This window comes from Thunnus maccoyii, chromosome 14 (genome assembly GCF_910596095.1).
Source record: "Thunnus maccoyii chromosome 14, fThuMac1.1, whole genome shotgun sequence".
Classification (NCBI taxonomy): Eukaryota; Metazoa; Chordata; class Actinopteri; order Scombriformes; family Scombridae; genus Thunnus; species Thunnus maccoyii.
Genome location: NC_056546.1, coordinates 29,218,169 through 29,230,907, shown reverse-complemented (window position 1 = coordinate 29,230,907; position 12,739 = coordinate 29,218,169). Strand labels below are relative to the sequence as shown.

The 12,739-nt window shown below is 38.2% G+C and overlaps 2 protein-coding genes across 3 annotated transcripts in view; both read right to left on the bottom strand.

Moving 5' to 3' along the window:
• Positions 1-3,543, bottom strand: part of shtn1 (shootin 1) — a 31,813-nt gene extending 28,270 nt beyond the window's left edge. Inside the window, exons 1-3 of one of the 2 annotated variants that reach the window (XM_042433011.1) lie at positions 3,474-3,543; positions 3,236-3,354; positions 459-511 (exon numbers count right to left, since the gene is read on the bottom strand). In XM_042433011.1, the coding sequence (XP_042288945.1) occupies positions 459-511; positions 3,236-3,290 (108 nt within the window). In that variant the 5' untranslated portion in view covers positions 3,291-3,354; positions 3,474-3,543. Of the gene's footprint in view, positions 1-458; positions 512-597; positions 685-3,235; positions 3,355-3,473 lie in introns of those variants that run through there. The other variant, XM_042433012.1, reaches the window with a different exon arrangement.
• Positions 3,544-4,346: 803 nt separating this feature from the next.
• The window catches only part of atp6v1ba (ATPase, H+ transporting, lysosomal, V1 subunit B, member a), a 47,760-nt gene continuing 39,367 nt past the window's right edge, over positions 4,347-12,739 (bottom strand). Inside the window, exons 11-14 of the mRNA XM_042433013.1 lie at positions 11,792-11,874; positions 11,377-11,481; positions 10,529-10,658; positions 4,347-5,593 (exon numbers count right to left, since the gene is read on the bottom strand). Coding sequence (XP_042288947.1) covers positions 5,451-5,593; positions 10,529-10,658; positions 11,377-11,481; positions 11,792-11,874 — 461 coding nt within the window. The 3' untranslated portion in view covers positions 4,347-5,450. The remainder of the gene's footprint in view (positions 5,594-10,528; positions 10,659-11,376; positions 11,482-11,791; positions 11,875-12,739) is intronic.

Sequence of the window (12,739 nt, the reverse complement as noted above, 5' to 3'; positions counted from 1 at the left end):
AACTCAAATTCACTGTCATGCTACTTCCACCATTGTTCCTATCACAGTCCAGTCGCTAGAGGTCCTCGTCAGAACAACCAAACCAAGGTTGTTTAAGACATTTAAGCAAATGACAAATACTGTTGTTTTTCTTGTGAGGACAATCTCTTTCTGAAGTACCTGGACAATGTAGAATGAATACCAATCAAGATACTGCTACTATTGCAGCTGTTGCTGCCTCTGCTGCTCTCACAATATTTACAGCTACTACTACTGCAAGGCCAACTACTTAGAATACTACTGTTACTGTAGCTCCTACTACTACACTACTATTATTATTTCTGCTGCTAGTGTAACAAAACTATATGACATTCATATCAGTCAAAGATGTCAAGATGGTCAAAACTGGACTAGTATTAACTCTACATATTATCAGACATACATGTATCAGCCTAACCCTGACTGATATGAACACTTACCTCAGTTGTTGCTGTCTCATGCTTCCTTTGCAGGCCTTCGTACTCCTGTAGAGCTGTGGGAAGCAAAGGATGCCAGTTATCCATCTTCATAAGATAATCACAATAAACCAAATGTCAATGAAGATCACAGAAGTCACACCTTCCTGTTAAAAACAGCCAATACTTGGCAACTTCTCCAGCATGTGATAACTTCTCATCCGGTGACTACTGCGGCTTGTCCCCTGTGTCACCTGACTGTTATAGCATGAGATGTTGAATTTAGTAACACCCCTGCTGTGTTAATATTTGTTTTTGGGCGTAACTACACTAGTAACAGCAAGTGCGATCTATAATAAATGTTTAGTAATAAAGATAATCTGGCTGGTCACTGCAAAGATAAGTGAGGGGGACAGCTAGCAGCCAGAAGCATACACTTCTACTTACTTATTACAGATTATGATACATAAGGAAAGCTTTTTGTTTGTTCCAGAAATAATCCTATTAATGTTGATTAGATGAGGAGTAGACACAAATCTACCTGAACGTATGTGCACATACGAGATACACACACACACACACACAAAGAGGATTGGGTTTGGACCTTTACAACACAAACACAGAACAGACTTTACTGGAAAGAGGTGACTCATTTTTCCTATGGAACAGCACGTGTTAATCAGTAGTCAAAGTCATCCTCTACTTGCTTCTCTTTTTTGAGATTAAATTTTTTTTGTTAACTTAAACCATAATGAATCACAAGACCACTTCTGGTAAATCAATGAAAAATAAGAACAAACAGAAGAAAACAAAACAAAATAAATCTGGGCAAACAGAATTAGCTACAAGTACAGTAAGAAAAAACAATAAACTGTGGTGACAAATGAAAAATAAAAAAAATAGAGGGGCACCATGTATCAAAAAATGGGGTAACACATTTGCCTCAAAAACAACAAAAAAACACAAATTGAAGGAATATTTACTTCCTGTTTCTGGTTCCTTCCTTTATATACAATGTTTCCCCTAAGTTGACTGGTTTGGGGTGGTGACGGTCTCAGGGGCTGAATCATGGATGTATAATAAGAGCTGGATAGGGCACTGCCACTTAGCCTTGCAGCCAATTTTTCCCAGTGGTCACTCGCAGTGTTGCAGCAAAAAATCCCCCTGTGGCCCTAAAAGCATTTTCCCCCAAAGACCACCATTGTAAACAGACGTCTGTAAAACTATTGACAGGACACCTACAGCTGCAAACAAGGTCAAATATGACTCTTTCTATTATGAAGTTTTGATCCATGGAGGTTTTATATTTGTAAAACTTTCCTTGAGCCGAGAAAAGTGATTTAAAAATCTGTGACGTCATCACAATGTAAAGTCTATGAGCCGAGAGGGAACTTATGGGCGGGGCCAGCGGGGGAAACACCACTGCACATAGTCAGTGGGCTTCACAATGCGGAAGCAATTCCGAGCAATTCTTATTGGACTGAGTGGGCACCATTTTCGGTCCGGTATCTAGTTCTTATAATACATCCATGAGGTGGATGCACTGAGTAAAACTTGGGAGAGACTCAGCAGCCACACATTTCTCCGTTCTCTATTTCTCTGTTTAGCGTCGTCAGGTTAGGCTAACCCATTGTTGCTAACTTTGGAGTTAACTCCCTTCACTTTTCCAGCAATTGGGGAAACAACAGACGTGACTTTTCTTGGTCTTGAGAAGCTGCAGCATTTATTAACTGACACACTGTAGTCTGTACTGTACATTTACTGCCAGATTGACAACGTACTGCTAACCTTTTCCTCTGCTCTGCTTGCATTCACCGTCACTTTTCTTCCGCTCGCTCTCTCACTCTACCACTAACTCACTACGCACACACATTACACACTGCCCTATTCCTTAAGAGGAGCTACACTACCAAGAGTTTCCAGAAAGTTCCAGCACGTTCCACTGTGGAATTTCACAATAACGGCCCTTTAAAAATATTATACATCAAATTTAAAGAAAACTGTTTACAATCACTAATTCCACTTCAGACACATTCTAGAAAACCCCAGACAGCTACACAAAAAGTTCCAGAACGATTCACTGTGGAATTTCAATCACATGATACACAAACATGCAGTGGCAGCATGTTATAAAAAGGAAACTGTCTGTTTCAGTAATTTAACTCCAGGTAAATTTTAAAGTATCTTCATTTTAAGTCTATTCACTGTAGAATTAAATTATTTTTCATTCCACTATGTATCTGAATTGGAACTGGTGATTGGAAACAGACTGTTTCCTTTTAATAATATTGTGATTATACATCTTTTAATTTACAGTATATTTTCAAAGGGCCTTTATTGTGAAATCCCACAGTGAGACGTTCTGGAACTTTTTGTGCAGCTACCTGGAAATGGAATTAGTGATTGGAAACAGTTTTTTCAGAGTCTTAACCTCCTTGGTGAGCCAATGAAATAATTTGCGTATTGTATTTTTTCACTCTACTTCACTTTCTGAATCAAACCCTACTATTATTTGTCGACTGTAAAGTAAATGAAAGCGACACAACACCGTTCTTCCCATAGACTGTATAAAAATTGTCAAGTTCCAGGTGGAAGAACTCATTACCGTAATAACGCAAGTGTACGCGCAGAAGGAAATGACGTGGTGGCTGGCTTGACCGCAGTCGAATTTATAAATCTATAAACTGTAACGTTACTGTTACCAGATATAATATAGTCCTAGTTGTAACTATAGGACACAAAGTCCCAGTGGCATTTTTACGCTAAAAACATAAACATTTATTGTCTCCAAACACGCTTACCTTGGTTTGACAAGTCTGCTATGACACTGATTCTAGCCAGCTCCTCTGCAGCCATGGCGACACAATATCCAAAGTTCAACAGGAAGCGTTGCTTCGCGGCACACCTGTCTGGGCGCGAGCTACAAGCAATAAAAGGTGCAATGACACGAGGGGTTTTACAGCCCTGCTTATTTTGTCATATTTTTTTAAAAGTTGTGTCACAATTCCCAACACACAATATATGGTGAATACTTTTTACCATATGACCACTAAAATTGCCTCACTGTGGTGGAACTATGCCTATGTGCCACAGTCACATACACTTTGTGGTACAAACGATGGCAATTTGTTTTGCTCCCACTGCTATGCTACAATATCGTATGTGACATATACACAAATCTAATGTTTCATCCAGATAATTAGTTTGCAAAAGCAGTCTAACAAGTGGCAAACTACACCTAAAGAGGCAGGACTGAGATTGTTATGTACTGTATGTCATATATCAACAATATTTACATACAAAACATCCATTTTCTTGGAAAAATACAAAAGAAAGTGGTCACCACACTTGACCAACAGTGTGACCAAAATAATCTAACCTCAAAAGTCCATTTACCAGCTTTTCAGAGAAGCCGATCATTTTGTACAGAAAAATTAAACTATATTGTTCACTTCAAAACTGCTGTTGTCAGGGTGTAAATGTGTTAAACTAAGACCAGAAGCTGTTGTTTTTAGAGTTAGCAGTTAGCAATGACACTCAAAAAAATGACTGGTGTTAACTGGAGAATTTTAGTAAATAAAATAGTTTTGGTAATAAATAATGTGCAAAGTTTAATCACCAGATTATGAGAATGAGTTGGTAATAAGGAAAACTCTTGTCCCAACATTCTCTCACCAAACTCCCTTCAAAAATATATCACGTTAAAGCTAATTTGAGCAATTTATTCAACCTTAGACTGATTACTTAAGACATTTTACATATTGCCAAATGATATTGATGAATCCGGGTAAGAACTGTGATCACAGGATTCTCTGTCATGTCAAAATAGAAACTTTATATAAAGATTAACAGTGTTGCAGATTTATAGATAATGGTGATAGATGTATAGAGCTGAGACAACAGAGACAAGGATTCTCATTTAATTTAATTTATTCATGGACACACAAACTCACAAAACCATTATGGTTGCACAACAAAGAATTAGTTTCTGCAGACAGCGGGAATGTTTAATATACTCTTATATACTCGTCTTTTAGCAACACAAATCAAACAATTAAACATTAATAATGTAAACATCCACTGTATTCTTTCCAGGGTAGGTAGAGGAAGCAAGAGGGTCCAAAACAGGGAAGAAAGAGTCAAAGTACTGTGGGCAACATACAGTAAACAACTCAACTCTGCTTTTGGCCAAAGTTTGTGTGTTCACCAAGACTTTTGCAAGCATGCTGCATACCGGCCAACTTGAAGTCACTGACATGAAAAAAAAAAAAGTTGGCTTTAAAGACAATTCATGCAGGTGCACAAAATAACAGGGACACCCTGGAGGTAAATACCAATTTGCTAACAGTAATGATGTTTAGTTTGTGAAGCTGTAGGTTTGTAGTGTTGTTCAGCAAAAATTCATTCTTTTTGTTTAGAAAATGACAATCAGTTAGAATCAACACCTCAGACAGTCGCAATAAAAAACAAACATTATGCTTCGAGAAACTGGTACTGACTGCAGGGACATTGTCATTTGTTACCTTGTCAACCCTCATATCTATACACATCTTTCTTCACTTTGAAACCTCTTGTTTTGGTGGGGATGGATATTACAGAGCATTTATTTTAAAAAAAAAGAAGAGGAATTTCCAGCAGTAACACCTCAATAAATAAGGACCGATCTATCATTTTAAGGATATGTTCATGTTTTTGCAAGGGTAGATATTACAATCACAGATACTTTCCATACACAACTTCTGGACACAGATACGCTACAGTACATCTACAGAAGGGGGACATTATTGCCCTGTTCTCGTTCAGGGTAGGTGGGAGTGAGGGGCGGTGTTGGGCTACGTTGATTGATGGGAAGGAGATGAAGTGATGGTAAGAACAGTGGAAAAAGAGGAGGTGAGGTTTGGGATGAGCGAAGAATCGACATCAGTCAGAGGTGGGATGGCTGAGATGGAATAACGGGAGAGGAGGATGGTGGGTAGGAGGGTGAGGGGCTAGAACAAGAGCATCCCTTATGGTGCCTCAGTGGCGGGCAGCAGACTCCCTGGGGTAAAACTCTGCCAAGGTGCTCTGAGGAATCCTCTTAAGCATCTCCTTGGGGAAGATTCGCAGCAACTGCCAGCCGATGTCCAGGGTTTCATACACCGTCCTGTTGTCGTACGGGCCTGAGGGAGACAGAGAGGCCACAACACTGCTGATTAGCATCTGAACACAACATCAACTGGGTCTGTCTCTCTCACACACACACACACACACACACACAGACACACAGACACACAGACACACACACACACAGACACACAGACACACAGACACACAGACACACAGACACACACACACACACACAGACACAGACACAGACACAGACACACAGACATTACTGCTACGGTGCATCACATCAGGTAAAAATGCTCTTAAAAACAGACAGTATAAAGAAAAGGAGACCTGGAAAGTAATTGCTAAAGCTGCATCAATTCAGATTGTTGGCAACTTGGAGGAAGCAAAAAAAAGCCAAAACCACAACACCGACATATAATCACCTTATAAGATGGTAATGAATGTGTTATTTTGTGCTTATTTACACAAACAGCAGACACAGAGCAGCATTATCACCATCTCAAGCACTCAAATACTGTCTGATAAGATGTTACCATGTGCAGTTTTTAGTTCTCTTAAGCTCAAATTTGGCGAATCATCAAAATAGAAATGGGATTATAAATCATCATACTGTTGTTAGCGAGAGAGAGAGAGAGCACACAAGATACTCTGTTTACTTTTCAAGGACTTTTCATTCCAATAGCAAGCTCTCAAATTGTTTGTGCCATGACAGTCATCCATTCAATTCCTGATCAAGGATATAGTTTGAGATTTTATGATTTCATTTACTTTCTTTTGTGGTGGTCAGCTATCCGGCGAGCAAGAACTCCAATATAATTGCATTAGGTGGAAGACATGACGCTCAGTATATAACTCAAGAAAGAGTCATGATGTATCTAAAAATTGATCCGTTTGTTACAGCCTAAAAATACACAAAGGCAACATTACACAGTTCATTATATCTCACAGAAGGCAACAATGAGGAATCATAAGCTTGTCTTAACCACCTTTTTTGAAGCTTGTGTGTGTAGAATATGAGCATTTCTGACAGTGGTAGACTGTAACACAGAAAGACTCCAGCCATTTAAAAATGTCAAGAACTGCCAAGAAAATCTCCAAATTAAATCAGATTGTTTAATAAGTCCTCACATAAAGTCATCCGTCTTTTCAAAAGAGTGCACATTTTCAGTTCCAAAAATGTCTTCAACCAGTTTATCAAGTTTGCTTAATTACTCTCCGGACATGTGCATGACGTGTTTTAAACCAGCCCAATGTCCTGTCTTATTTAGCAATGGTTCATTCAAATCAACTTGGGTGCAGCAGCTGGACTCCATTAGTTCAGTGTAAGTACCCTGCTAAATTGAGAAAATGAGGTGCAAATATTTTTGCAGACCTGGTGGAAATTTGTGTTAGCCTTAGTAAAAATCCCTCACAGAGGCTTTAATAAAAACCTGATCAAAACAACTTTTTTTAGTGCCCTTGGGCCCCTTTCAATAAATTCCCAAATAAATGTCTTTCAGCGCTGTTAACTGCTCACTGACCTTAGTTCTAGTTCGTCCCTGCTCTGGGCAGTTTTGTTTCTAATAGAGGTTGTTGTACAGAAACTGTTTGGATATTCTTGTTGTGAGGACAAAAAAAGGCTAAAAGTATTTCTCTCTCCATTTCCCATCTTGTCTTGCTGTGATGACTATTCTCCTGTGGAATCCATCAGCACTCTAAAGAGTAAATACAGCTCCATATATGAAGAATCTACCAAGAAGATTAAACTGTCTCACTGTGCTTTGTTTAGTCATCGTTACTTTCTAGAAAAGAGATTTCCAGGTATCCTCGAGCGACAAAAGGACCAAGGAACCTACAAAGAACATTTTCCGGGGACAAACAAACTCAGAAATACAACGTGAATGACACTTCAACAATGTAATGGACAAGTTAAAATACTCAATACAGGATTCCCACACGTTTTCACAGACAACATTTCCATGAATTTTCAAAGACCCATAATATAATTTCCATGACCATTCACAACCTTTAAGTACACAGGGATTAAAACAAAACAAAAACAAAAAGAAAAACGTACTGAAAATTTTTTCTGTATTCTACATCTCGCTGTTTCCTACACCTGCTGGGTGCATGGGCTAGGCCTACAGCCTACGGGTCACAAATGTCTATCTGCAAGTTATTTTCTTTCAGTTGGGCTACTCTTGAATTATATGCACAATGTGTGCTATCAGTTGATTACTTGTAGGCCTCTTGTATAATGAAGCCCGATAGGACGTCTTCACAGGCCAAGTGGATGAGGGGAAATAAGTGTGTGCGTGCAGGTGAACACAGCGTTCAGGCTCATCTAATTGCTGTCATGATTCTTCGCTGCTGGAATAAACTTTCCTCGTGGATTATTCTCAGAAGGAAGACAGGCTATGGGTCACTGCAAAATGATTGTTTTCTTCATGTTCATCCGAGTCATGAGATTGTGGGTCATTCCTTTTGGAACTGCGGCTTCTCACTCCTTCCTTGTTAACTTTGATTTTGATTATATAATCTTGATTAACTTTATTCTATTGCTATCACTACTTCTATTGATTGCTGGATATTTAGACTCTTGTAATTTGGGGGATTTGGTCATGTTTGTAAATCTATATTTTGGTGTTAATCTAACATCGGCTTGTGTAGGTGGCTAACATGAATGCGTGCACGTCTGCTGAGATTTGATTCATTGATCTTCATTCATGTTTAATAGCCTACATAGTGGGGCTATATTATCTTAAATTGTTTTGTTATTGTACATATTGTTATATTGTCAAGAAATTACATGTATGATTTTCAGTTTGTGGCTTTAATAAGTAGCCTAAGAGAAGGCCCATTCTTATAGTAACAGTAGGATAGCCTATTAAGCCAAGTATTAGGCCTCATCTGTTTCCATAAAAACAAAGAACTGATGGTAGACATTTGTAGGCTATGGCACAATTTGTAAGCTAATTTGGCCTAAATAAAAGATAATGCCATTATAGCCCATAGCCAGCCATATCTGAAATGGACATAGAGAGTGAAGCCTATTCATTATCAGCATTCTAGTTATAGCCTAATAGACAGATTAAGCATTCGAGAATATTAGCTATAGCCTAACAAGAAATATAGACTAGGCCATAGGCATTAGACTATGCTGTAATTGATTATGTTTGGAGGAGATGGGGAAAAGGTGCAAACAGATGAAACTGGCAGGGGATCTGGCGCTCCTGCATTTCTAGCCTAGCCTACATTACATCACAATGGTAAAAATAGAAGCAAGGCTAAAAACAATGATACTATTCTGTGGGCCCAACTAAATGCATTTTAGGATGAAAAGCCAAAGCATGTCTACACGAGAGGTAGGGCTGTTACAATCAGAGGATGGGCTGTTACAAGTAGCCTATAAAGTTGTCTGTGCAGCTGTTTCACTCACCGCAACAACAGGTGGGCTGAATGTGACCCTTGCATAGGCTACATTGTTTGCTGGCTAGGTTACAACAATCAATGGCACATTGCTTTTAGTAGCCTAAACACCAGTTCTATTAAAGAGGATGCACGTCAAAGTAGTGATGTGCGAGTCATGAACTAATCTTTCAAAATGAACGACTCTTGTTACTCACTAAGGAGTGACAAGTCCTCGTCTCCACTAACTCGTTCACTGACTTTCCCCTCCTACCTGCTAGCTAGCTACTGCAAACTGTGAAGATGAGGTGAGACAACATATGACTATTGTGCAACTCTTATATTAACTGTATTTGTGGAGATGTATCATGTAAATTACTGTATTAACCAGATCTTTGAGAAAAGCAACCACTTTGGCACCTGTTTCAACTCAGTACTCGCTCTCACTGCCCTGAGCTGAAGGTCTGACTGCACAAATCACTCACTCACTCACTAGTTCCATGCCACAGTCAGTAACCATCCACAACTTTTAATTTATCCTTCAGTAGTTTACTACTACTCCATTCTGATTGATCAATCATGAAATTCAACAGTGAGTAATTTCTGATCAGCAGACTGTGTTGCTATGGATGCCATTCTGATCATAGGCTACTGTAGATGGGATTGACTGCTGCTCACATCTTTGCAGCAGTATGATGGACTTTTTTTTTTTTTTTTTTTTAAATGGAAACAATAAAATCATTTTAAATCAATACAATTATTTCAATTTATTTTTATTACCAATATTTTGTATAAAAGAATTGATTTGTATCATGAACAGCCATGTATTTAGTGGGATTAAGTACAGTGCAGTGTTTAGTAACATTAATCTAACAGACGTTTTTTTAGTGGAAACAACACAATCATTTTAAATTTATATTTTGTATAAATTTATTTATTTCTTCAATGGCACAGTTGAAGCAATTAAATTATTTAAGGCGAACACTACAGCATCAAATCAGCCTATTACTTCAAGTATTAAACCATGAACACCTCTATTCAAATTACCAACATTCTCCAAGAGAAATAGTTCATGAGATTTATTTATTCGTATTAGTCAGGGCCTGAGTTGTAGGCAGTCATCAGTAGACGAGAGTTCCTTCACTGGTGTGGGATTCCCCAGACTCGGGCTGACTGACTCAGTGACTCAAAAATACAACTCAAAGGATTTTTTTTTAGCACCCTATGTCTACCAGACAGGAAAAGGTAGTTTATAGCATATGCTGAAATCCGTTACATTGTATATGCTAGGATATAGGATATATATATAGGATAGGATATATATAGCTACTGACACTCACCTTTCAGTGTGAAAAATAGAGCAAACTCTTACAATTGTCTGCAAATTTTGCATCCTCCTGGGAACATAATCTCATGTTAACCCTCTTGGCTGCCCACATTCTCACTTCTCTGACCTAACTGGTACCAGTCAAGTTATGGGTAAAATTAAACTGAGCTGAAACAGCTGGCTGTAGAGATGCAGAGACAGACACACTACCTTTGTGACAAATACAATAAAAATACAGTAGAGAATTGTTCCTTTGGCATCCTCTTACCCTGAGCGATGAAGTTCTTCTCAAACTTCTGTAGGAACTCAAGGTAGAGCAAATCATCAGATGTGAGGGCCTCTTCTCCCACCACAGCCTTCATAGCCTGGACGTCCTTTCCAATGGCATAACAGGCATACTGGAGAGGAGGACGGACATGAATATTAATAATGATGAAAAAGGTGACAAACATCTGTATGTTGTCGTTCTCCTCTCAAGCTTTTAGTAATTTATAGATCTGAAGATTTTGTGATTATTGAGGCCAAGAATGCTTGATTTTGCTGCGGCTTTTCTCAAAAACTGCGATACAATTGTATGTGCAAATGTTTTATTTGCTCAGTAAAACTGCAGAAATTGGGAAAAATTGCAAGCAAAGGAAAATAATGCCTTTTAAAAAAAAAAAAAAACTACACCCAATTGAGAATCACTTCTTTTGATAAAAAGCATACTGCATATCACAGAAACAACTATATTTAAATGGTCATTTTTAAATTTATTTTCTGAACATGAAAACCATGGGCTCAAACTTATATAAAAAAGAAAATAATGTACTTGAGTTCCATTTTAAAACCTTTATTAAATAAACTTTCACCAAACTTTTTTGTTGGTACGTGAGATCTTCCACCTGAATGCAGCTGAATCTTTGCTGAATGCTGCGATGATGTAAGTTGCCATGACATGACAGGCAACAATTTGTCCAAATCACAAGCCATCTGTTGATTTGGCCATTTCATGTGTAAAAGTTGTGGTAAAAGCTCTCGCTAATATTGTGGAGATTTCTTAAATTTGCATTAATTATCGCAATTGCAAAATCGCAATTTCCTGGAGGGACTGATTATTTAGGTAAGATGTGTTACCAGCTGATTGGAGACATCAGCATGGTCCTTCCTGGTCATCCCCTCACCGATGGCGGACTTCATCAGACGGGACAGAGAGGGCAACACGTTGATGGGTGGGTAGATCTGAAAACAAGTACAGGATTGTCTGGTTACATATATTATCAATACAAACGTATACTCAACTTTTAAAATAGTTTTTGTTGATTCAAATATCAAGGCTGACATGAACAGTGTCATTACAGTCACAGTTTGTTTCCTTTGGTGTTAGATTAATCACTTCAAGTATGATGTGAACAAAAAATTAACAGCATGTGGCATATTGAATCAAAGCTAACATGGAACATCTTCAACCAAGTACCAGTACCAGCCCTTTGCCCCAAGTTTGATGAATGTTGTTTTAAAGTAATGGCTTTTAAAAAGAACTTATCAATACCTGTCTGTTGTGTAGCTGTCTGTCAACGTAGACCTGACCTTCTGTGATATATCCAGTCAGATCAGGAATTGGATGGGTGATGTCTGTTGGAGACAAAAGGATTTACATGTAATCACAACATATCTAATAGTCTTGTATTTGTTATGTTAAATTGATAAAAACACCACTGAGTTAACTTTCCATGTTGTACAATGATATACAGTCCAGACAGTAAGTATTTAGACAGTTGCACATGTTTTGTTCTTCAGGCTCCGAGCTTCAACACATTCAATTTGAAATAAAGTAATGGATACTACATTAAGGTGCCAAGTCCCAGCTTTAATTTGAGTAGATTTACATCAATATAGAAAGAATTGTGTGACCATGCAAGTGAAAAAGATAATATATCAAAGGTAGTTGGTTTGCCAAAATTAACAGTTGGGTTAATTCTAAAAAGAGCAGGTGCAGAAAAGAAAACTAGAAAATGTCAAATGAGCTGGTGGACCGAGGGGCACAAGTCTTGTGGATGGGCAGAAAATAATGTGTACGGTGAAGAAAAAGCCCTTCATGACTGCACAGCAAGTCATAAATGCTCTCCAGGATGTAGGCAGACATGTTTCCTTGTCAATGATCAAGAGTAATGAAGACTTAATGGCCATAACCTCAGAGGATTCACCACAAGATACAAACCCCTGGTGAGCCTCAAAAACAGAAAGGAAGGTTGCAGTTCACAAAAACATACAAAAAGAAAGGGGTAGAGATCTGGAAGTTCTATGGACTGATGAAACAAAAATCTACCTCCATCAAAATGACAGATCTGCCACACAGTGCCAGACTTGGCACTTTAATGTAGTATCTATTACTTTATTTCAAATTGAATGAATTGAATACTTTATTTCAAACAGAGCCTAAGAACAAAAAATGTGTAACTGTCCAAATACTTACTGTCTGGACTGCATAGAATACCTT